This window comes from Lissotriton vulgaris, chromosome 10 (assembly GCF_964263255.1).
Source record: "Lissotriton vulgaris chromosome 10, aLisVul1.2, whole genome shotgun sequence".
Classification (NCBI taxonomy): Eukaryota; Metazoa; Chordata; class Amphibia; order Caudata; family Salamandridae; genus Lissotriton; species Lissotriton vulgaris.
The window spans coordinates 1,119,647,153-1,119,669,842 of NC_141698.1; the positions used below are offsets into that span (position 1 = coordinate 1,119,647,153).

A 22,690-nucleotide genomic window follows, 5' to 3' on the forward strand; every position below is an offset into this window, starting at 1 on the left:
TTATAGTAAAAAGTACAAGCAACACTAGAGAATAGATTACTTTCTGGCTGATCAGAAGTTGCTTGCAGATATAGTATCGGTATGTCACATCCCATTCGGTCGTCGAGTTAGTATTAAACCTGGGGTCTAGGATTACAGCGAAAAGATGGACACTTGATAGGTCACTCTTTTTGGATGTAAGAGTGAAGGCTGAGGTAAAAGAGAAAACAATTGATTTTTTCAACTTTAATATAAGTTCCTCTACCGAAAAAGTTGTCTGGGAGTCCTTTAAGGCATACCTAAGGGGGCTATTGAGCTCTCTAATGATTTATAGGAGGAATACCAGTAAGAAAAAAGAAATAGATGATCTTAGAACTATTAAGGAGAAAGAGCTAGTAATTACAGCGGGCTGCCCTGATAGCTAGGGAGGGTATTCCTGAGCTGGAGAGAGAGCTGCTCAGATTACAAGCGGAGTTTAAAGCTAGAAATGATAAGATCCTCAAGGAAATGTGGGAGGTCAGTAGACTCAGGAATTACGAGTATGGCGAAACATGTAGTTCCCTCCAGGCATGGAAGGGGAGGACAGAGAGGGTCAGAAATAAGATCAAGAACTTGACCCAAAGGGAGTCTGGTCTATTGATATCAGAGGATAAATCGACCAGGGAGGAGGCCAGGGTATTTATGCAGTGTCCATACCAAGAAGAGATACGGTACGGATCGGAAGAAATTAGCACGTGGTTAGACCGGAGAGATTTACCTCAGTTGTCTGAATTAGATAAGACATATCTACCCAGCGAAATTACGGAGGTGGAAATAAGAGAACAACTAAAGAAAATGAGCCGAGGTAAAGCCGCAGGGCCCGATGGGCTACCGGTCGAAGTGTACTCCGACATCTCAGAGACAGTTGTCCCAGTGCTAATGATACTTTTAAATAGAATGCTTATACAAGGGGATTGCATCCCCCCTTCATGGTCAGAAGCCACTATAACCCTGATTGCAAAGCAAAAAAAAGACTCACAAAGAATTGAGTCTTACAGACCAATTTCATTGTTAAACTCTGATCTGAAGATATTTTCTGGGATACTGGCTTATAGACTAGCTAGAATCATAAAAACAATTATACACCCAGATCAGAGGAGGTTTATACCTGGGAGGCAGCTCAATGAACTTACTTTACAGGTAATAGGGGCAATTGATTTTGGGAGGAAAGGGGGTTGCCACTGGCCATCATCGCCATCAACGCAGCTAAGGTGTTCGACCAAGTTAACTGGGTGTATCTCTGGGCGGCCATGACGAGGTTCGGATTTTCATCAATTTTTATTTAAGGAGTTATATCCTTGTATCTGAAGCCTCGAGCAAAGGTTCTAGTTAATGGGGGATTATCAGAATGGTTCAGCATCTCCAGAGGTACCAGACAGGGGTGTCCCCTGTCCCCTTATTGTTTGATATTTATATCGAGGCTGTTGTTTGTGCACTTAGATCGGATAGTATTATTTTGCCTTTTAAAATCACGGACCTAGAGCTTAAAACCGCTTCATATGCGGATGACCTCCTCCTGTACATTTCAAACCACATTGTTGCAATCCCTCGGTTATTCGAACTGGCTGAGGAATTTGGAAGTTTATCTTGTTACAAAATAAACAAAGAGAAAAACATATAATGGGATGGAATACTTTAACTGTTATACAGGGGTTAGTGAAAAGATTAGGTACCTGGGAATATACTTACCCCAAAAGTTAGTTGATATCCCTAGGATAAGATGGCAGAAGGTGGTGAAGTAAGTGTGTAAGCTAATGTCAAGGTGGGGTACCTTGCCACTGAATATCTATGGGAGAGTTAATCTTGTGAAAATGACGATCCTTCCTAAAATAACCTTCCTTTTTAATACAATCCCGCTGACATTTAATCCAAGGGATATCGCTAGCCTTCAAGGGAAGATTGGTTCCTTTATATGGGCTACTCAAACACCCAGGATAGCCTGGAAGAAATTAAGGAGAGGGTTGAAGATAGGTGGTCTGACTCCACCCGATCTGCTTTTATATTGCCATGCCTTCCACTTTAACAATTTTAGAATATTGGCCAATAAACTGGATTCTTCTTCTCAGGGCCGACTTTTTCAGGCAATGTTGTATGATCAGGCACAAGGTCTGGAATTTTTTCTTTTTAAATTTGGGGACCCCAAATTCTATAAAAAAGTACATCTTAAGATCTTGTTGGCAGCTCTTAAGAACTGAGGATTCATCCGGAGAGTTTTGGGGATACCATACTACAATCTGCAGGCTCCAATTTGGGATTCCCCTGGCACCCCAGAATGTCTTTTAGATCAATTTATCCAGCCACTTAAAGTGGCTGGTATTTGGACGTGGGGTGACCTTTGTTTAGACTCTCAGCTTATGAATTGGGAGACTCTCATGTAATTAACAAATGGGACTTTAACCAGATTCAAGTTCTATCTGCCCCTTGATTCCATCTGTAGGGGCGGAGTTTGGAAACGTGAGTTCGCCTTCTGGTATAGGGCATTCACTGGAGTAAAAGATAGCCTTGACTTCGAACTGGCAAATCTTTGGGGTAATGTTCTAACTGGAAACCGTGAAGAGATACAGAAAATCTAGAGTGACTCTTTTTCTATGTCTCAGAGAGTAATTAAACCAGCAAACTTGAGGAGAAATCCCCTTTTTACCCCGGCCAAATTATCTAAGATGACAACGGATACATACTATTGCCCCAGATGTAAATATCCAGCAGCGGACGACCAACATATGTTTATGGACTGTCCAAAGATCCCCATTTATTGGGTGGCGGTATGTAGCTTTTTATAGGAGGTCTTATTAAGGCAGATCGTCTGCTGTCCTAGATTGTTTTTTTTTGGGTTGCCACCGGGCTATAATATGAACATCTTTGCCTCACAATTTTTGTTCTATGTGATAGTTATCGCTAGGAGAGAAATCTGTAAAGGATGGAAGTCGGAGGCTCCACCCATATTTGCTGATTGTTTAATAAGTATCATGATGATTAGCCAGTCAGACATTGTCTGTGAAAATTTGGTCCACATTAGTGGCCTGGATAAAGAACTAATATTGGTCCAATGATTATGCCAGAGGATTGTTGTCCTGTCCTCCCTGGTGCCTACGATTGTCTACCGAGGGGAACGGGAGTTGGACCAGGAGACAGCCTTACCTCTGGGTGAACCCTCTACGCCAGACACAGACACCCGGGGCGGAAATTGGCTATGTTTGTGTGGAAGGTGCAGAGAGATCCCATCTAGAGTATATATCTTCTGGTGGCATGTATGAGGACTAAAAAATAAAAAATGTTGTATGTGGTTGAGTGAAACACTAGGACTTACAAAACTACTATAGCTTTTAAAATCCATAACCTGGGAACCCTGAAGTACATATTTTTCCTTGTTACTTGATGCAAGCCTTGCTACTCAGAGCCAGCCAAGGTTGAGCTGAGGGTTTGACAAAAGAAACCTAAGATTCCTAATGGGGTTGGAAAGTGTATTACACGGCGAGGTTGCACAACCACACCATATAATACACCTTGTTTCCTCACTTAAATGGTAGAATGTAAAGAATTCGATGGCACACATTGCTAGACTCATCACAACATAGTTGCATTACAGTTTTGATGTTAAACACACACCAGGAAGTGGTAATGGTAGGGGTGGTTTCCTTTCCAGGCCACCCATGAATGCCCCAGAACCCCTTTATTGTGGCAGTGGACCTTCGTAATACTTTTGCGTACCCTGAAGAGGGATGGAAGAAAGCATGTGAGGAGGATGAAATGCTGCTTGAAGTCAAAAATCTTGAGAGCAAAGGTTGGTCACAGGAGAGAAATATCTCTTCTGGGTTACAACCATTCTGTACATTTTTCTGATGAATTACCTAAAGGAAATGATACTGTGTTGAGAGTAGATAAGTTGATACCCCCTGCCAACATTCTCATGAATCTGGTTCCTAATGGTAATTTGGGCACTCCTATTAGCAAGAGAAGGTTTAGATCTGTGTATTTGTGGCCTTCAATGGATTATTGTATTGAGTAAGAGGTCAAAGATGAGTGGAATGCACAATCCAGCGAAAGGAATAAAGACATGTTCCCACCCTTTGGTTCTGATTGTACCATCTGGTGGTCCTTGCAAGAAGATTAGCATTGATTCAGAGGGACCTTTTAATTTTTTGCCATAGCAACTTTGGTAGGCCTTTGTTCTTGTTAGGTTTTTACAGTTAATGGCATAAAGTATATTTTGCATCAGACACATCTTCTAGAAAAGCTGTTGAATTTTTGAGGGTTGTGTTTTCCAGATAAGGTTTTGCAGCATTTGATGGGTGAGTCCTAAGATGCTCACCCTTGCTCCTGTCACCTACTGCATGGGGAGTAAAGGGATAATGAGTGAGCCTGCTTGTTACTGTCTCTCCTGTGGTGAAAATATCAAAAATGGCAACTCTGTAAAATTGGAAACATTGTATTCAAAAGACACCTGCATAAAAAGTAACTCAAAGAAATTTACTTTTCTTGCAGCTTTACTCTCCGTTTCCTTCGACATTACTTTGCCTTTGTTTACGCCATTGAGGAGATTAACAAGAACCCTGACCTTTTACCGAACATCACCCTGGGCTTTGAGGTCTTTAATTCATATGTCAACGAGGCCAAAGCGACGCTGAGCACCATGGCCTTATTATCAGGAAGAGAGGATCCGGCCCCAGTCCCTAACTACAGCTGTCGGTCCGGAGGGGTCCTGGCCGCTTTCATTGGTGACATGTTACCATCTACATCTGTTGCTATGGCAACCATCAATGGGCTCTACAGGTACCTGCAGGTAGGAAGAATATTACTTATTTGACATGCTTTAGTATTCTTTATGCTGATAATCAATCAGGACAGAGGGTGTTCTGTTGATCCACTGCCTCAGTTCTCAGTAGATCTCATGAGTGCCCAGGAGAGGATTCCTTTAGGAACAGCATGGAGTATAAGTAGGGCTCCCGGTTATATGTTTTTTTTAACATTTCCGTTTGTATTCATTCATATTTATTTTTGGCCATTCTATTGATATTTATTCATATTTGTTCTGTATTTTGAGAATAAATTGAGATATTTAATTGATAAATATGCACTCTTACATCAATGCCTGTCTCGTTTTAGCAAATAAAGCAGCCAAATATAGCAATAAACACTGCACCCACAGGTAAATATTAACATCGCCAGTAGGTAGTTATAGTTAGGATTTTTTTCAATGTTAAATTTCAAAATTCTATTTGGAATAACTTTGGCACCGGTTGACAAACCTGCCTGAAAATTTCCTCAAAATGGCCTCTTCGAGCACCGGTCCTTCCTTGAAAGTTTGGGGGGGATTCGTCAAGCGGGGGCCGAGATAAAAGGGGGTCCCAAAACGCGTTTTCCCCATGTTAATTTCCATAGGGCGGTCGATTTCACTTTTAGCCCGAACGGCTGAATGGATTTCCACAAAACTTGGCAAAATTGTAGGGACTGGTAGCCCGATGTGCCTTTGCTATGTCTCAAGATATGTGCTCCTGTGGATTTTGAGTAATTTAGGTTAAAAAAAATATATATATCTATAGGCGCGCTCCAGTACGCGCACCGGGGAGCGCACCGGGCGCGCCACGCGACTTGCGTACGGAAACCTGATTGGCTCTCGGGTGTCTGTAAATATTCTAAACAGTCCGGAGCGGCCACCATCTTGTGTCTCGGTAAAATCGAGACACAAGAGGTGGCAAAAACAAAGGGGGGAATTGACCATAAGGGGGCAGAGTAGACCCCCCCTGACCCCATAGGTTTGATATGGGGGCCATTAAATTTTTTTCGATTTTCGCGGGGGAAGCGCCAGGTACGCGCACCGGGGAGCGTACTATTGGGAAAAAAAATCACTTTTAAAAATTGTATGTTTAATTTAAGTACCAACATGTAGGTATCAATGCAGAGTCTATAATTTAATATACATAGTTTCCTTTGTAGATATCTTGCATGTTGTTACAGTTACAGTTATTGTGGTATATGGAATTCATACCATAGTCTGTCAGGAAAGCAGAAACAACATGGAGGCAGGAGATGATAAAGAGATGTTAAATACACATTGGAGATAATATAGTGGGAGAAAGGAAGTAACTATGAGCAAACTTTCTATGTAGCACAATAAAGTTGCACAGTATATTATAAGTCTCACTTTATATTTTAAACATTTTTGATCTACTTGATGAATTACATATAAAAATGAATAATGGCTCGAACAATTTTTGATTATTAAATATAAATGTATTCTTCTGATTATTTTTCATAATTTTATAAAACTTCTAATAAAATGTTGTCTGGAATCTCTTCATTTACAATCTGTGTTTCCATTGATTCCACACACTCAAGTAATTCAAGGTCCAGAGACTCATCCATAAAGTCAATGTTATCAGTTTCAGCATTTTTTACATCCTGGTTGTTGTCCAAAACAATTTCAAAAGATATATTCTTTTCTCCTTCCATTTTGTTGCTGTAAATTGCATAAAAAATAATTTTATCAGTAGAGATAGGACACTGTTGGGTTTAAGTTCAGACATGTAGTTTGGATTTTGTAACAGTGAAGTTATCTTTGGGCAGTGTATGGTATCAGGCTGGAATTTGAAATATAACAAAGAGTATGTGATGAAGCCTAAGTAAATTTATAATAATACAAGGGAAGCCTAACTCAATCCATAACTATAACAGAGAAGCCTATTTCAATCTGTAACTATTACAGAGGGATAGTATATAACTGACAGAATATTTTTTTCTCAAATTAACTTAAAGTGCACAACATACTTCACTTTCCAAAATAACAACTTACCATTGAGAAAGCAGTTGAAGTTGTCAGTGTTATTTCTTTTCAAATGTACTTCAGGAAGCCGTAGTCAAAATGGCTGTGTTTCCTTCTCTTTTTTTTTATTTATTCATGTACATAACCAATCAAATGTCAGGAAATAATCGTAGAAAATGAAAGAAACTTTTTAATTGGTTGTAAATTCTCACACTTCATATGTGTTTTGGTCATGTAATTTACCTCAGGATATTTAGACAGGCCTGTAGCCTAAATGTCTCAATGGAATTCCACCACATTTGGGCAAATGGTAGGGACTGCTATGTAGTAGGGCCTATTCTATATTTGATGAAAGTGTCTCCAGTGGTTTTTCTGTAAATTACTTTCCCACCTTTTTTTATGGAGCGCTTACCGGTGCGCGCCCCGGTACGTGTACCGGCAGCGTTACGGGAGTCCTCCATTTTGTGTTTCGGTACAATCGAGACACAAGATGGAGGACAAACAATGCTCGGAATGGGTAGAAGGGGGCACGGTAGACACTTCCTGACCCTCTAGCTCATATAGGCTCCGGTGCGCGTACCGGGAAGCGTACTTTGGTGAAAAATAGTGAAAAAAGTTAAAAAAAGATAAACGTTATGAATGATCACAGGTAGGGTAGCGCTGAAAAGAGCTTTTGGGTTCTGTGGTTGATTTAGGTACCTACAAGTAGGTTCCAATGCACAGTCTTAAATTCAGGAGGAATATTCTATTTCCCTCATCTGAGAAGTGCACACCATCTCCTCTGTAGATGTCTTGCATGTTGTAACGCAAGTTATTATTGTATATTGAACCCATTCCACAGTCTCTCATGTAAGCAGAAACAGATTTATTCACATGTTTCTGTGCTTTCTCAAATAGTGGACAAAATTGGTTGGACCAGTTCCATTTCTGTCTTTGGCATATATTGGAATATACCAAGGCAGTTTGTGGAAAAAGTGTCATCAATTGATCAGAGGTGTCCTTTAAAAGCATTTCCAGACCAGCCCCAGTCATAGTGCCCAAATCATTTCCACCACAGTGCACTATTAAAAGGTCAGGGTTTGGCAGATGCAAAAAGGTTTTCACCAATGGCATCAATTGATGACATCTCAATCCTCTCTGGCCAATCCACTTGATTTCCAGATTTGATAAATCAAGGTTGTGATAATTTCTGCTTGCTGCATACCTTTGAGCCCAGTGGATGTAGCTATGTCCAATAATCCATACAGAATACATGATGTGAGAAGGTTCTGGTGCAGTCAGATGAAGTGTGGGAATGAAATGGAAGTTGGAACAGTAGGGGTTTACAAAAAAATAAGTGTGGAGTTTCTCCGCTGTTGAATCACAAGCAATGATTGGTGGATTCAGATAGTTGAAAACTAAAAGTTAGGGTGCATTGTTGTGTTGTGTGAAAGAAGCAATTTGAATGGTTAAGAAAAAGTCACTAAAAGCAATAATGCCCTGGATATGCTGGTGTATTGAGAGGTCAAACATCCTTGCTGACTTAATTTGCAACATTGAAGAATAAACTTTTGAACCTGAGAGTTCAGTTAGGAGGGAGTTGCTTTGGTAACAGATAGAAAGATCTGAGAGGGGGAAGGGTGTTGGTTTGAAAATAGTGAGGGAAGACTATTGATTGGTTGAAATAAGGCATTTGTGTGAAAAGATAGAGATTTTCTATGCCAGTCTTGGTTTCAGTGTATGGAGTGCACACCTTTTGCTCTGCTAAAGAAAAATTGGTGTGTTTGTCTGACACTGTTTTCAATCTCCCAAAGCATTTGTAAAGGTAAGTAATGATTTATTTAATTTAGATAGAGACTTGTTTGCTGTATGGAGAATATTTGGAAGCAGATAGTTAAGTTTTAGTAGTGAAATTGAATGCCTGAACATAGGTTCTGCGCAGTGTTTCTTAAATGTTATTCAAAAAATGATTTTGGGTGCAAATGAATGGTATTTTCATTTGGCCCTTATTTATGATTGCCTTGTGCAACCGGTGCTTCACTTTATACATGGGAAATAAGTGACGCTTTTCTGGCGCAAGGTCTTCATAAATAAGGCTTTGTGTTTCTTTGCTCTTGGTTTGTGTTATGCTTTTTGATAATGCTTGATATCAACATTTGCAAGGTAGAGGATTTGTATTTTGGGAAACAGTGAGGTTTTAAAAGTGAAATTCAGTGCTTGTACATATGTTCTGCCCTGTGTTTTTTAAATGTTAATCAAAAAACGATTTTTGGTGCCAATCAATGGTATTTATATTCAGGTCTAATTTATGATTGTCTTGTGGCGTAGGTATGTTACTTTTAACATGGGAAGAAAGTGACGCACTGGTGGCACAAGGCTTTCATAAATAAGGCCTTGAGTTTCTTTGCTCTTGGTTTGTGTTATGCTTTTTGATAATGCTTGATATCAACATTTGCAAGGTAGAGGATTTGTATTTTGGGAAACAGTGAGGTTTTAAAAGTGAAATTCAGTGCTTGTACATATGTTCTGCCCTGTGTTTTTTAAATGTTAATCAAAAAACGATTCTGGGGGCAAATCAATGGAATTTTCATTTGGCCCTTATTTATGATTGCCTTGTGCAACTGGTGCATCACTTTATACATGGGAAATAAGTGACGCTCTTCTGGCGCAAGGTCTTCATAACTAAGGCTTTGAATTTCTTTGCTCTTGGTTTGTGTTCTGCTTTTTGATAATGCTTGATATCAACATTTGCAAGGTAGAGGATTTGTATTTTGGGAAACAGTGAGGTTTTAAAAGTGAAATTCAGTGCTTGCACATATGTTCTGCCCTGTGTTTTTTAAATATTATTTAAAAAAACGATTTTTGGTGCCAATCAACGGTATTTATATTTGGGTCTAATTTATGATTGTCTTGTGGCGTAGGTATGTCACTTTTAACATGGGAAGAAAGTGACGCACTGGTGGCGCAAGGCTTTCATAAATAAGGCCCTTAGTTTCTTTGCTCTTGGTTTGTGTTATGCTTTTTGATAATGCTTGATATCAACATTTGCAAAGTAGAGGATTTGTATTTTGGGAAACAGTGACGTTTCAAAAGTGATATTGACTGGTTATACATAGGTTCTGGGCAGTGTTTTTTAAATGTTATTCAAAAAACGATTTTGGGGGCAAATGAATAGTATTTTCATTTGGCCCTTATTTATGATTGCCTTGTGCAACCGGTGCATCACTTTATACATGGGAAATAAGTGACGCTCTTCTGGCGCAAGGTCTTCATGAATAAGGCTTTGAGTTTCTTTGCTCTTGGTTTGTGTTCTGCTTTTTGATAATGCTTGCTATCAACATTTGCAAGGTAGATGATTTGTATTTTGGGAAACAGTGATGTTTAAAAGTGAAATTCTGTGCTTGTACATAGGTTCTGCCCTGTGTTTTTTAAATGTTATTCAAAAAACGATTTTGGGGGCAAATCAATGGTATTTTCATTTGGCCCTTATTTATGATTGCCTTGTGCAACCGGTGCATCACTTTATACATGGGAAATAAGTGACGCTCTTCTGGTGCAAAGGTCTTCATAAATAAGGTCTTGAGTTTCTTTGCTCTTGATTTGTGTTATGCTTTTTGATAAAGCTTGCTATCAACATTTGCAAGGTAGAGGATTTGTATTTTGGGAAACAGTGATGTTTAAAAGTGAAATTCTGTGCTTGTACATAGGTTCTGCCCTGTGTTTTTTAAATGTTAATCAAAAAACGATTTTGGGGGCAAATCAATGGAATTTATATTTGGCTGTTATTTATGATTATGATTGTGGCATAGGTATGTCACTTTATACATGGGAAATAAGTGACGCTCTTCTGGCGCAAGGCTTTCATAAATAAGGCTTTGAGTTTCTTTGCTCTTGGTTTGTGTTCTGCTTTTTGATAATGCTTGATATCAATATTTGCAAGGTAGAGGACTTGTATTTTTGGAATGCAACATGTGTTGCACTGGTGGTGCAAGGCCTTCATAAATAAAACCCTGAGTTGATGTTGTATAAACTTAAATATGTGGCAATTTATTGTTTATATTGTTTGCTTTTTGTCATTACTTTGTTGTTTGCTAATAGTGGTCTTTCATGTTTGTTTTTTTCAGAACAACAGATTCAAATCAAATTTTGAAAAGCAAGCAAAAATGCCTTCAAGGCAAAGAAGTATCAAAAATACCATATGTAAAAGGAGAACATCAGCAACAGAATTTATCAAATCCTCAAAAAACACCAGAAAAGCTCCTGGTAAGCCAATTAAGTCTTTTCTTCGCAACATATGTCGTACAAAAAAATAATATTGTTAATGTGAATATTCAGAAGGGGACAGCAAATCTAAAAAGGAAGGAGAGGCCCACAAAAAAATTCTTGATTGGAGCAGGAGAGAAGAGAATGGATAGCAATAGAAGGGTAAATCAATTTAGAGACATTTGTAGGCGAATGTTTCGTAATAGGGTAGTTTTAAATTTGCTAAAAAATGATAAGAAAGGTAAACAGAGAACTGCTTTTTACAAGAAAAAGAAAAGTGTAGAGAAGATTGTGGATCAGGCTTTTGAAGTTAAGAAAAAATTATTTAGTTTAGTAATTAATAGAATTAGGATACTTAATAAGGCAATTGATGTTTTCAAATCGAATAGTAGATGGAAAAGAATTATTACGCGGACAAATTTTTGTGAAGTATTTTCTGGTGAATGGATGCATAGTTCAAGTTCTGAGCCATTTTTCAATGAGGAGAGTTACTTTCAGGAAAATGATTTGGTTCATGCAGTTGACACCAGTGGTCGAGCATATGAGGTGAAAGATGGTTGTGTGATGGAAAAAGAGAAACTTGTGTCTAGAGATGCAGAAGAGGTGTTAGCACATGAAGTTTTAGGGAGATGTACTAAGGGTCCAGTGTACACATGGAAGTGCAGTAGTATTTGTAGTGTGCGACAGGATTCAATCGATTTGCTTCGAAATTTCTTACGTACATATAGTAAGAAAAGTCTCAAACAAAAAATTAAGATCTTGCAAGAGTTAGATCCTTACAGAGTGAGAGAAAGCACAGGTATGCATGGGCATTCACTGGCTTGTCTTTCTAGAAAAGTATGTCAGAGTGTTTTTCATCATTTTAGGATGTTAGCAGTGCATTATAATAAGGTGAGGAAATTAGTGAGAAAGTTGTATTATGCAAAAAGTCCAGCACTTAAGCTTAAACAGTTAAACGGTGCTCTTTTGCATAGATCTGAAGTGGATGTGAAGACTATTTGTGAAGAAATTGAGTTTTGTTATTTTGGGAACAAAGAGGACAGTGTAGAAATAAATATAGTAATGGATGGTAATGTGGAAGATAATGGACCTATTTCAAGTACAGAAAAGTTTGACGAGAAATTACCAAGTTTAAGGTGAAATCAAGTGAAAGGCCTAATTTAACTTGTGTGTGTTGTCAACGGACTCATTATAAGATTCAGACTAGGTTAGTTGATTTATATGCGAAATGTGAATTTGAAAATAATAGTGAATGGAAGGATTTTGTAAGTTATTTGTTGGTGGAGAATTCTTTTGATTTGAGTTTTGATCAGCGTATTTGTAAATATTGTTTGAAAAAATTAAATGAAAATAGAATGCCTGCTAGAGTAGTTAATAATAATCTTCAGTTGATAGATATTCCTTATGAATTGATGGATTTAAATACTTATGAATCAATTTTGATTCAATGTTTCCATCCTTTTCAAGCTATTGTTCGCATGGAGCCTAAGATAGGAAAATTACCTCCTACTGATTTACAAAGAGGATTAAAGGGAAGAGTTGTTTATTTGCCTCTAGATGTGTAGAAAAATATTGATACAATTGGTATAGAAGGAGTAGAAGAGGATCCTCTAGTTATTCTAGTTAATGGGGTTCCGACAAAGAGTAAGAAAATCTGGCAAGATTTAGTGGATGTTAGGAAAGTCAAAAAGGCAACGTTGTATTTGGTCAAAAACAATGAGTACTACAAAGATGTAAGTGTTGGAGCAGAGGAAACAGCTACAGAAGAAGACAGTGATTGTTCAGCCGGCCAAATTGAAAAAGTTGATGTGTCTAGAAGTGAAGAAATATATGAACATTATACTGTTCATCCTTTGCATTCCAAAGAAGTAATGGGGAATGCAATTGACTTGTTTCAAATGAAAGCAGCAAAAGGAAGTCCTATTAGTGTATGGGTAGAAAGTTTGGAAGCTCGTTGTTTTCCACAGTTATTTCCAACAGGTCGTGGTGGACGATATGACGATCGACCAGTTCAAATTCCTGCAGCTGAATACCGGACTTTAAGATTATATGCTAATGATCCAAGGTTTCATCAATGTATTCCGTATTTGTTTCATCTACTGTATGAAAGTGATTTTTCTGGTCTTTCTTATGCAGTTAATCATATACTGAAAAGTGGAGCTCATCTGCAAAACGTTTCTGCAAGGGACTTTATGGAGAAAGTCAATCTGCAAGATAGTATTTTGGAATCTCAGCTAATCATCTCATGGCATGTCAACGTGGAACCAATGAGTATTGGTTCCGTCGTCATGGAGAATTGAAATGTATGCTAAGAAACTTAGGAACTCCTACATGGTTCCTCACTCTTAGCTGTGCTGAGTATGCATGGGACGACTTACTTCAATTTCTACGAGAGGCAAATGGAAACATACAAAATATAGAATTGAAAACACCTGGAGAACTGTGTTCTTTGGATCCAGTGAATGTTTGCAGATATTTTAATCATAGATTTGAAGCTATGATGTCTTTTATTACCAACAAAAAAAATCCTCCCCTTGGAGAGGTTTTGGTTTTCTTTTGGAGGAAGGAATATCAAGCGAGAGGTGTTCCTCATATACATATGTTGTTATGGATTAAAGATGCACCCAAATTTGGAACTGATTCGGATGAAACAGTGATGAGTTTCATTGAAGAGTATTCAACATGTGCTATTCCAAAATCTACTGAAGAAAACAGTTTAAGGCAACAAGTTTTACATTTTCAATCTCATCGTTGTGGAAAGTACTGTCGTCGAAAATTTAAAAACAAGGAAAAGTACTACACGAAATGTCGTTTTGCGTTTCCACGACCAGTGATTTCTAAGGGAAGAGTAAATAATTTGATGTCATCTCTACGACATACTGTGACGAGGAAATCTCCCAAAAATACATACAATTTGAAAAGAAATGAAGAATCTAAGTACATCAACGATTACAACCCAGTGATTTTGTCCATGTGGAATGCTAACATGGATATTCAGTTCGTTGCTGACAATTCTATTGCTGTGGCTCGATATGTGACATCTTACATCACTAAAAAAGAAAAGACAGAACTGAAGGAAAAAGAGTCTAAGCAAGAAATTATACAGTTTCAGTCTGAAGATGTTGTCGCATCGAGAAATTGGAGCATATGAATGTTCTGATCGGTTATCATCAGCAAGTCTCTATGCCAAATCAAGAACAATCATTTGGGTGAGTCTAGGTCTTGCTGCAACACGAAACCGAGTTTTGGCGGAGAAAGAACCAAACAGTACAGATATTTTGAAGACAAATATGTTGGATACATACTATCCAAATAGAAGTACTCACCTTGAGAACACTTGTTTGTATGAAGTTCTGCAAAATTACAGTTATAAGAGGAACATCACAGAAGATATCAATAATGGAAAATATGCAGTCATTGGCTATGAAGGATGTCTAGTGAAGCAGAAAAAAGGCCATTTGATTAATCATCAAAAATTGAGTTGTGAAGCTCCAGACAAAAGAGAATTTTACTACTTAGCTCTTTTGCAACTCTTTAAGCCATGGCGTACAGAAGAGGAACTACTTGGAGATTTTCTCTGTTATGAAGACTCTTTTCATGCAACTAAGGATACCATAGAATGTCCTATTTTTCTAAATTATCTGCAAATGTTGAACGAAAAAATAGAGCAAGAAACCACAATTACTGAAGAGATAGCTAGAGACAGTTCTCAAGATAGTCAGAGTTCTACTTCATTGAGTCAGGATCCACTAGGAGGACCTATTATCCTAAATGAAGCTGCCACTGCCATGGATGAGGTGGAAAGAGCTATGGAACAAGCTCAAGAGGATGGAGTAAACTTAGAAGATTTGGTAAAGCAACTAAACGTTGAGCAGAAAAAGATATATGATGAAGTCACAGAGAAGATTGAACATGGATTCAGACATGAGAAAAATGAGTGCTCATGTACATCATTTGACCCTGTCCAACTGTATGTAAGTGGAGAAGCGGGGACAGGAAAAAGTTTTCTGATTAAAGCCATTGCAAGTTATCTGCAGAAAAGGACTGATTCACCGCTGTCTTGTGTTGTAACTGCTCCAACTGGTCTGGCAGCACATAACATTAAAGGGATTACTCTACATCGTTTACTGATGCTGCCAGTTGAGCATGATAATAAATTGCATTACAACAAATTATCTGGAGATGCGTGTTCTGAAGTTTCAAGAGTTTTGAAGAAAATGAAACTTCTTATTATTGATGAAGTAAGCATGGTCTCAAATCTAATGCTTGCTTTTGTGCATTTGAGAATGCAAGAAATTCTTAGAACAGAGTATGATGTGTTATTTGGAGGAAAACACATTATTGCTTTTGGAGATCTATTGCAGTTGACTCCAGTAAAAGGACAACCAGTGTTTAAAATGCTCACACATGAAGATACTAGGAAGTCCCTTGGAAGCATTGGAAACGTTAATATATGGTTAAATTTTAAATATGCTGAACTGCTTCAAAATATGCGAAAGGCAAAGGATGAAGATTATAAAAATATTCTACAAGTTGTAAGAATTGGAAAAGTAAGCGAGCTTGGGAAAGAAGCTTTACATGATCAATTAATTTCAAATTTGTATCCAAATGAAAACATTCTTCCAGAGAATTTTTTTTTAGAAGAAATCTGGAATATGTTTGATGCCAACTCTGCAAGAATGTTCCATCTTCAACAACAAAATGTTAGAGTTAGAAAATGAAGAGATTGTGAAACTGGAAGCAATAGATAAAATAGAGCATATGGGTGCAACAATTGTTTTGTCTGAAAATTTGAAAACTAAATTGGATTCATTAGAGAAAAGTATTTCTAAAACAGCTGGTTTTGAAAAGACTCTGAATGTGTGTTTAAATTGTCGTATCATTTTGAGAAGGAATTTAAATGTTGAAAGAGGTCTGGTAAATGGAGCAATGGGTTATGTTGTTGATTTTGTGAATTATAGAAATAGAGATGGAATTGAATTTTTAAAAATAAAATTTGATGGCATTGAGCAAGTACAACAAATCAGTCGTTGTTCTGCTAGATTTTTACTTGTAAAAGACTTATATGTTCGCCGAAAACAGTTTCCTGTTTGTTTGGCATATGCAGTAACAATTTATAAATCTCAAGGTTTAAGTGTGGATAATGCTTTAGTGAACATTGGAAGATCTGTGTTTAAAGAGGGTATGGCATATGTGGCAATATCTTGAGTCAGAACTTTATCAGGATTGTACTTGAATGAGTGTGATTAGACAAACATTTGTGCAGATCTAGATTGTGTTAAAGAATACAATAGGTTAAGAAGAGAGTATGCTCCACATTTGCCTCAATATCCTCTGTTTGAAAAACGTGTGGTAGGCCGAAAAAGAAGAAATGAGGATAATTGCAGTGAGGAAGTAGCAAAAAGACAAAAAGTAGACAAAACTGTAATTGAAAATAGGAAGAAAAAGAATTGTGAAGAAAATGTTGTTGGATTTCAGTTTGAAAATAGTTCTGGTGTCAACTGCTATGCTAATGTAGTGGTTAATGTTGTTTTTTTTCTTAAAATTTTACAAGAACAGATTGTTGAAAATCGGGATCAAAGATTGTGTGGTTTATTGAATTCTGTGTTTCAGAAATGTAGCAGTGATAGAGCAAAAATAGAAAGTGTAACAGAAATTCGAAATATTTTAGATATGTGTTCTGTTCAAGATAAATTTTTACAGAACATTCAGCAGGATTGTCAGGAATTTTTAATGTATATGTTTGGTGTTTTGGAAGATGAAGATGTAGATATAAATAATCGTTTCAGCCTTTCTTATCAATGGCAGCATGACTGCCATAATTGTAGTTCATCAAGTACTACTAGAATAGACACTGAAAGATTTATATATTTGAGTTTACCTGACTGTAAATCAGTGTCATTTAAAAATCTAGTTAAAGCAGCAGATCATAATATGGTGTGTACCCAATGTAACTATCCAATGCTATCCACATTATTTGTACAAAGTTATGGGTAGTATATCATTTTAGTTTTCCAACGATGTAGACCTGATGGAACTAAATTGACAACTTCTATCAAAAATGTTGTGGCTTCTCAGTTATCAATATCAGGAAGAACCTTTACAACTGAAGCTATTATTTATCATGACGGGTCTTCGACAACCTCAGGACATTATACATGCTACTTAAAATGTGAAAAAGGATGGAGTTACTGCAATGATTCTCATTTAACTTATAAACAACGTTTGCCTTATGACTCTACAAATTCTTATCTAGTGTTTTTAAAACCAAAGTTTTAGTAAAGGGAATTGGCCTTTGAAGATGGGAATAGATAATAAAAGTTAGTTAGTCAGTTATTCTAATGTTTTAAATTATTTATCTCATATAGATACTTTAAGTGGATCTCAAAGTAAAAAATACTGATATATCTGACACAAATTGGCCGTGAGGAAAGTGTAAGGTATGATGTTCTTAGATCTTTTTCCATAGAAAGTCGATGAAATGGAAGTTATAGAGCACAGCAGACTTTTTTTCCACCAAAAGGACCTTCACTATCTTCTATTTGGCCTCACGGAAAAGTAAGTGAATCAAAGATTAGTATACATATATGAGATGTATGTTTGAATGGGTTTTTTTAAACACAATCTTTTAGATTGTGTTTTTTTTCCCGCTGTTATATGATGAAGACTTTGAACTCACTAATTTAAGTGAAATTCAATATATTCTGAGAACAGCAAAAATAAATAATGTAATATATTGTAGAAGTTATTGTATAGTTTGCATTGTGTAATTTATATTGTATTCATATTGTCTCACACTCATTTTCCTTTTTCACCCTTATTTACCTCTCTTTACTCATTTACACTGCTGTTTTAACTTTGTTTCATCGCTGTTCCTTTACTGCACTTCATTCACAACTTCTCAATCCAATTTGAACTGTCTGCATTTCCTCTCTTCCCTCCACCACTTTTTATTTTGTTCACATTCTCTCAGTACCACTGCTTTAGTTTTCTTCCCCTCTCTTTCTTTCTTTTTCTCCATTTTTTTCTTTCGCACTCATTGTACTGTAGTTCACTTAGTCCTTCCCTTTGTTTTTCTGTGTACTTACTCTCTCACTCCTGTTTCATCCATCGTTCTATATTAACCTCATTCCCTTCATCCCTTCACTCTGTGACTCCCCTTCACTCACTCTCAGTCATCTTCTATTCCTCTTTTTTATTAATAGTTCCTCATTCAGACTCCTCTTCCTTTCACTCATTTTCCTTTTACTTTCTTATCTTACTTACCTTCAGTAATTTGTTCTCTTTCTATTTCTTATTCCTTCTTTTTTCTCTTTCTACATTAATTTATTTCTGTTTTTGTATCCTTCACTATTGCTTTATTTCTTAGTAAACTTTTTTAGATTTTTAACCTCTTGAACTGTTTCTTCTATTTTAATATATATTTTTAACTAATTATAACGGGTTTTTTCTTTTGTCTTTCACAGATACAAGTTTTCATTAATTATATGGTAAGTGTGTTTACAAAATATACTTTCTTATCACCCTTTGCTTTAACCTCACTACTTTTATCTCACTCTACCTCACCCCTGTTTCCTTACTTTGCTTCCCACATTTATTCTTATCCTCCATGTTTACTTCCTACCACATTCAACTTCTTTCATTACCTCTGCTTATCCACACTCCTTCACTTACCGTTTTTACTGGTTCACTTAGTCCCTTTGAAACACTCCTTCCTTTACTCTCTCTCTTCTTTCTCTCTGTCACTCCCCATGTCTTACCCTTATTCACTTATATCCACCCTCTTTCACTCCTCTTAACTTACACTCACTGCTATTTTCTTTCCCTCCGTCACTACTGTTTTTTTTCTCTGGTTCCATCACTATCTGTCATTCCCCATACTTAAGTCTCCTTCCTTTTACTTTCATCACCCATTCACATTTTTCCAGAACCTCTGCTTTAGTCTTCTTCCTCTTTCTTCTCTTCTTTTGCTCCCTTATTCATTTTCTTTTTCTCAGTTACTTCCTCTTACACCTTTTCTCTGTCTTACTATCTATTACACAATCTCTCTGTGTTCCTCCCTCTAAGTCTCTTTCTCTTAACACCACTCTCTCTGTCCCCATTCTTCATGCTCACTCCTTCATTAATTTTGTTTTCATTTTTTTTGTTGGTGCGCTGACGGGACGCTCACCGGTACGCTCACCGGGGCGTTCACCGGTACGCGCCCCGGGAGCGCCCCAGAGTCAAATATAAAAAAAAAGTAAAATACTATTTTAAAACAAAAATATTATCTTAATATACAATATAGGGTTCATTTATAGAAAAACATACCTTTCTCAGCTATAGACATTTGCGAAAAAATAAGCTTAGAAATTCACTACAAAGTACATAGGTATAAAGCCCCATAAAAAGTTAAAAATTAGCAGTTAAAAAACCTATGAAATTCACAGAAAAAAAAAAAAAGGTTTCACACCAGTTATAGTTAGAAATTAGCATTAAAAAAACCTATGAAATTCACTGAAAAAACCAGAGGTTTCACACCAGTTATAGTTAGGAATTAGCATTTAAAAAAACTATTAAATTCACTGAAAAAACTAGAGGTTTCACACCAGTTATAGTTAGCTGGAAATTTTACTGACATAAAACCATTGAAATTCCCACGTTATAGTTAGTCGGACTCACTATAACTTGCGCGTGCAATGCACCGCTGATGACATCAAATATTACATCACTCATGACATGGTCATGTACATCATTTGACCCTGTCCGACTGTATGTAAGTGGAGAAGCGGGGACAGGAAAAAGTTTTCTGATTAAAGCCATTGCAAGTTATCTGCAGAAAAGGACTGATTCACCGCTGTCTTGTGTTGTAACTGCTCCAACTGGTCTGGCAGCACATAACATTAAAGGGATTACTTTACATCGTTTACTGATGCTGCCAGTTGAGCATGATAATAAATTGCATTACAACAAATTATCTGGAGATGCGTGTTCTGAAGTTTCAAGAGTTTTGAAGAAAATGAAACTTCTTATTATTGATGAAGTAAGCATGGTCTCAAATCTAATGCTTGCTTTTGTGCATTTGAGAATGCAAGAAATTCTTAGAACAGAGTATGATGTGTTATTTGGAGGAAAACACATTATTGCTTTTGGAGATCTATTGCAGTTGACTCCAGTAAAAGGACAACCAGTGTTTAAAATGCTCACACATGAAGATACTAGGAAGTCCCTTGGAAGCATTGGAAACGTTAATATATGGTTAAATTTTAAATATGCTGAACTGCTTCAAAATATGCGAAAGGCAAAGGATGAAGATTATAAAAATATTCTACAAGATGTAAGAATTGGAAAAGTAAGCGAGCTTGGGAAAGAAGCTTTACATGATCAATTAATTTCAAATTTGTATCCAAATGAAAACATTCTTCCAGAGAATTTTTTTTTAAAAAAATGACTGAGAAGAAATCTGGAATATGTTTGATGCCAACTCTGCAAGAATGTTCCATCTTCAACAACAAAATGTTAGAGTTAGAAAATGAAGAGATTGTGAAACTGGAAGCAATAGATAAAATAGAGCATATGGGTGCAACAATTGTTTTGTCTGAAAATTTGAAAACTAAATTGGATTCATTAGAGAAAAGTATTTCTAAAACAGCTGGTTTTGAAAAGACTCTGAATGTGTGTTTAAATTGTTGTATCATTTTGAGAAGGAATTTAAATGTTGAAAGAGGTCTGGTAAATGGAGCAATGGGTTATGTTGTTGATTTTGTGAATTATAGAAATAGAGATGGAATTGAATTTTTAAAAATAAAATTTGATGGCATTGAGCAAGTACAACAAATCAGTCGTTGTTCTGCTAGATTTTTACTTGTAAAAGACTTATATGTTCGCCGAAAACAGTTTCCTGTTTGTTTGGCATATGCAGTAACAATTTATAAATCTCAAGGTTTAAGTGTGGATAATGCTTTAGTGAACATTGGAAGATCTGTGTTTAAAGAGGGTATGGCATATGTGGCAATATCTTGAGTCAGAACTTTATCAGGATTGTACTTGAATGAGTGTGATTAGACAAACATTTGTGCAGATCTAGATTGTGTTAAAGAATACAATAGGTTAAGAAGAGAGTATGCTCCACATTTGCCTCAATATCCTCTGTTTGAAAAACGTGTGGTAGGCCGAAAAAGAAGAAATGAGGATAATTGCAGTGAGGAAGTAGCAAAAAGACAAAAAGTAGACAAAACTGTAATTGAAAACAGGAAGAAAAAGAATTGTGAAGAAAATGTTGTTGGATTTCAGTTTGAAAATAGTTCTGGTGTCAACTGCTATGCTAATGTAGTGGTTAATGTTGTTTTTTTTCTTAAAATTTTACAAGAACAGATTGTTGAAAATCGGGATCAAAGATTGTGTGGTTTATTGAATTCTGTGTTTCAGAAATGTAGCAGTGATAGAACAAAAATAGAAAGTGTAACAGAAATTCGAAATATTTTAGATATGTGTTCTGTTCAAGATAAATTTTTACAGAACATTCAGCAGGATTGTCAGGAATTTTTAATGTATATGTTTGGTGTTTTGGAAGATGAAGATGTAGATATAAATACTCGTTTCAGCCTTTCTTATCAATGGCAGCATGACTGCCATAATTGTAGTTCATCAAGTACTACTAGAATAGACACTGAAAGATTTATATATTTGAGTTTACCTGACTGTAAATCAGTGTCATTTAAAAATCTAGTTAAAGCAGCAGATCATAATATGGTGTGTACCCAATGTAACTATCCAATGCTATCCACATTATTTGTACAAAGTTATGGGCAGTATATCATTTTAGTTTTCCAACGATGTAGACCTGATGGAACTAAATTGACAACTTCTATCAAAAATTTTGTGGCTTCTCAGTTATCAATATCAGGAAGAACCTTTACAACTGAAGCTATTATTTATCATGACGGGTCTTCGACAACCTCAGGACATTATACATGCTACTTAAAATGTGAAAAAAGATGGAGTTACTGCAATGATTCTCATTTAACTTATAAACAACGTTTGCCTTATGACTCTACAAATTCTTATCTAGTGTTTTTAAAACCAAAGTTTTAGTAAAGGGAATTGGCCTTTGAAGATGGGAATAGATAATAAAAGTTAGTTAGTTAGTTATTCTAATGTTTTAAATTATTTATCTCATATAGATACTTTAAGTGGATCTCAAAGTAAAAAATACTGATATATCTGACACAAATTGGCCGTGAGGAAAGTGTAAGGTATGATGTTCTTAGATCTTTTTCCATAGAAAGTCGATGAAATGGAAGTTATAGAGCACAGCAGACTTTTTTTCCACCAAAAGGACCTTCACTATCTTCTATTTGGCCTCACGGAAAAGTAAGTGAATCAAAGATTAGTATACATATATGAGATGTATGTTTGAATGTTTTTTTTTAAACACAATCTTTTAGATTGTGTTTTTTTTCCCGCTGTTATATGATGAAGACTTTGAACTCACTAATTTAAGTGAAATTCAATATATTCTGAGAACAGCAAAAATAAATAATGTAACATATTGTAGAAGTTATTGTATAGTTTGCATTGTGTAATTTATATTGTATTCACATTGTCTCACACTCATTTTCCTTTTTCACCCTTATTTACCTCTCTTTAATCATTTACACTGCTGTTTTAACTTTGTTTCATCGCTGTTCC

General features: G+C 36.4%; 1 protein-coding gene across 1 annotated transcript in view; it reads left to right on the forward strand.

Annotated features, from left to right (window-relative positions):
- The first annotated feature begins 4,648 nt into the window (after window positions 1-4,648).
- LOC147689423 (vomeronasal type-2 receptor 26-like) overlaps window positions 4,649-22,690 on the forward strand; it is a 508,280-nt gene continuing 490,238 nt past the window's right edge. Inside the window, exon 1 of the mRNA XM_086940102.1 lies at window positions 4,649-4,798. Coding sequence (XP_086796228.1) covers window positions 4,649-4,798 — 150 coding nt within the window. The remainder of the gene's footprint in view (window positions 4,799-22,690) is intronic.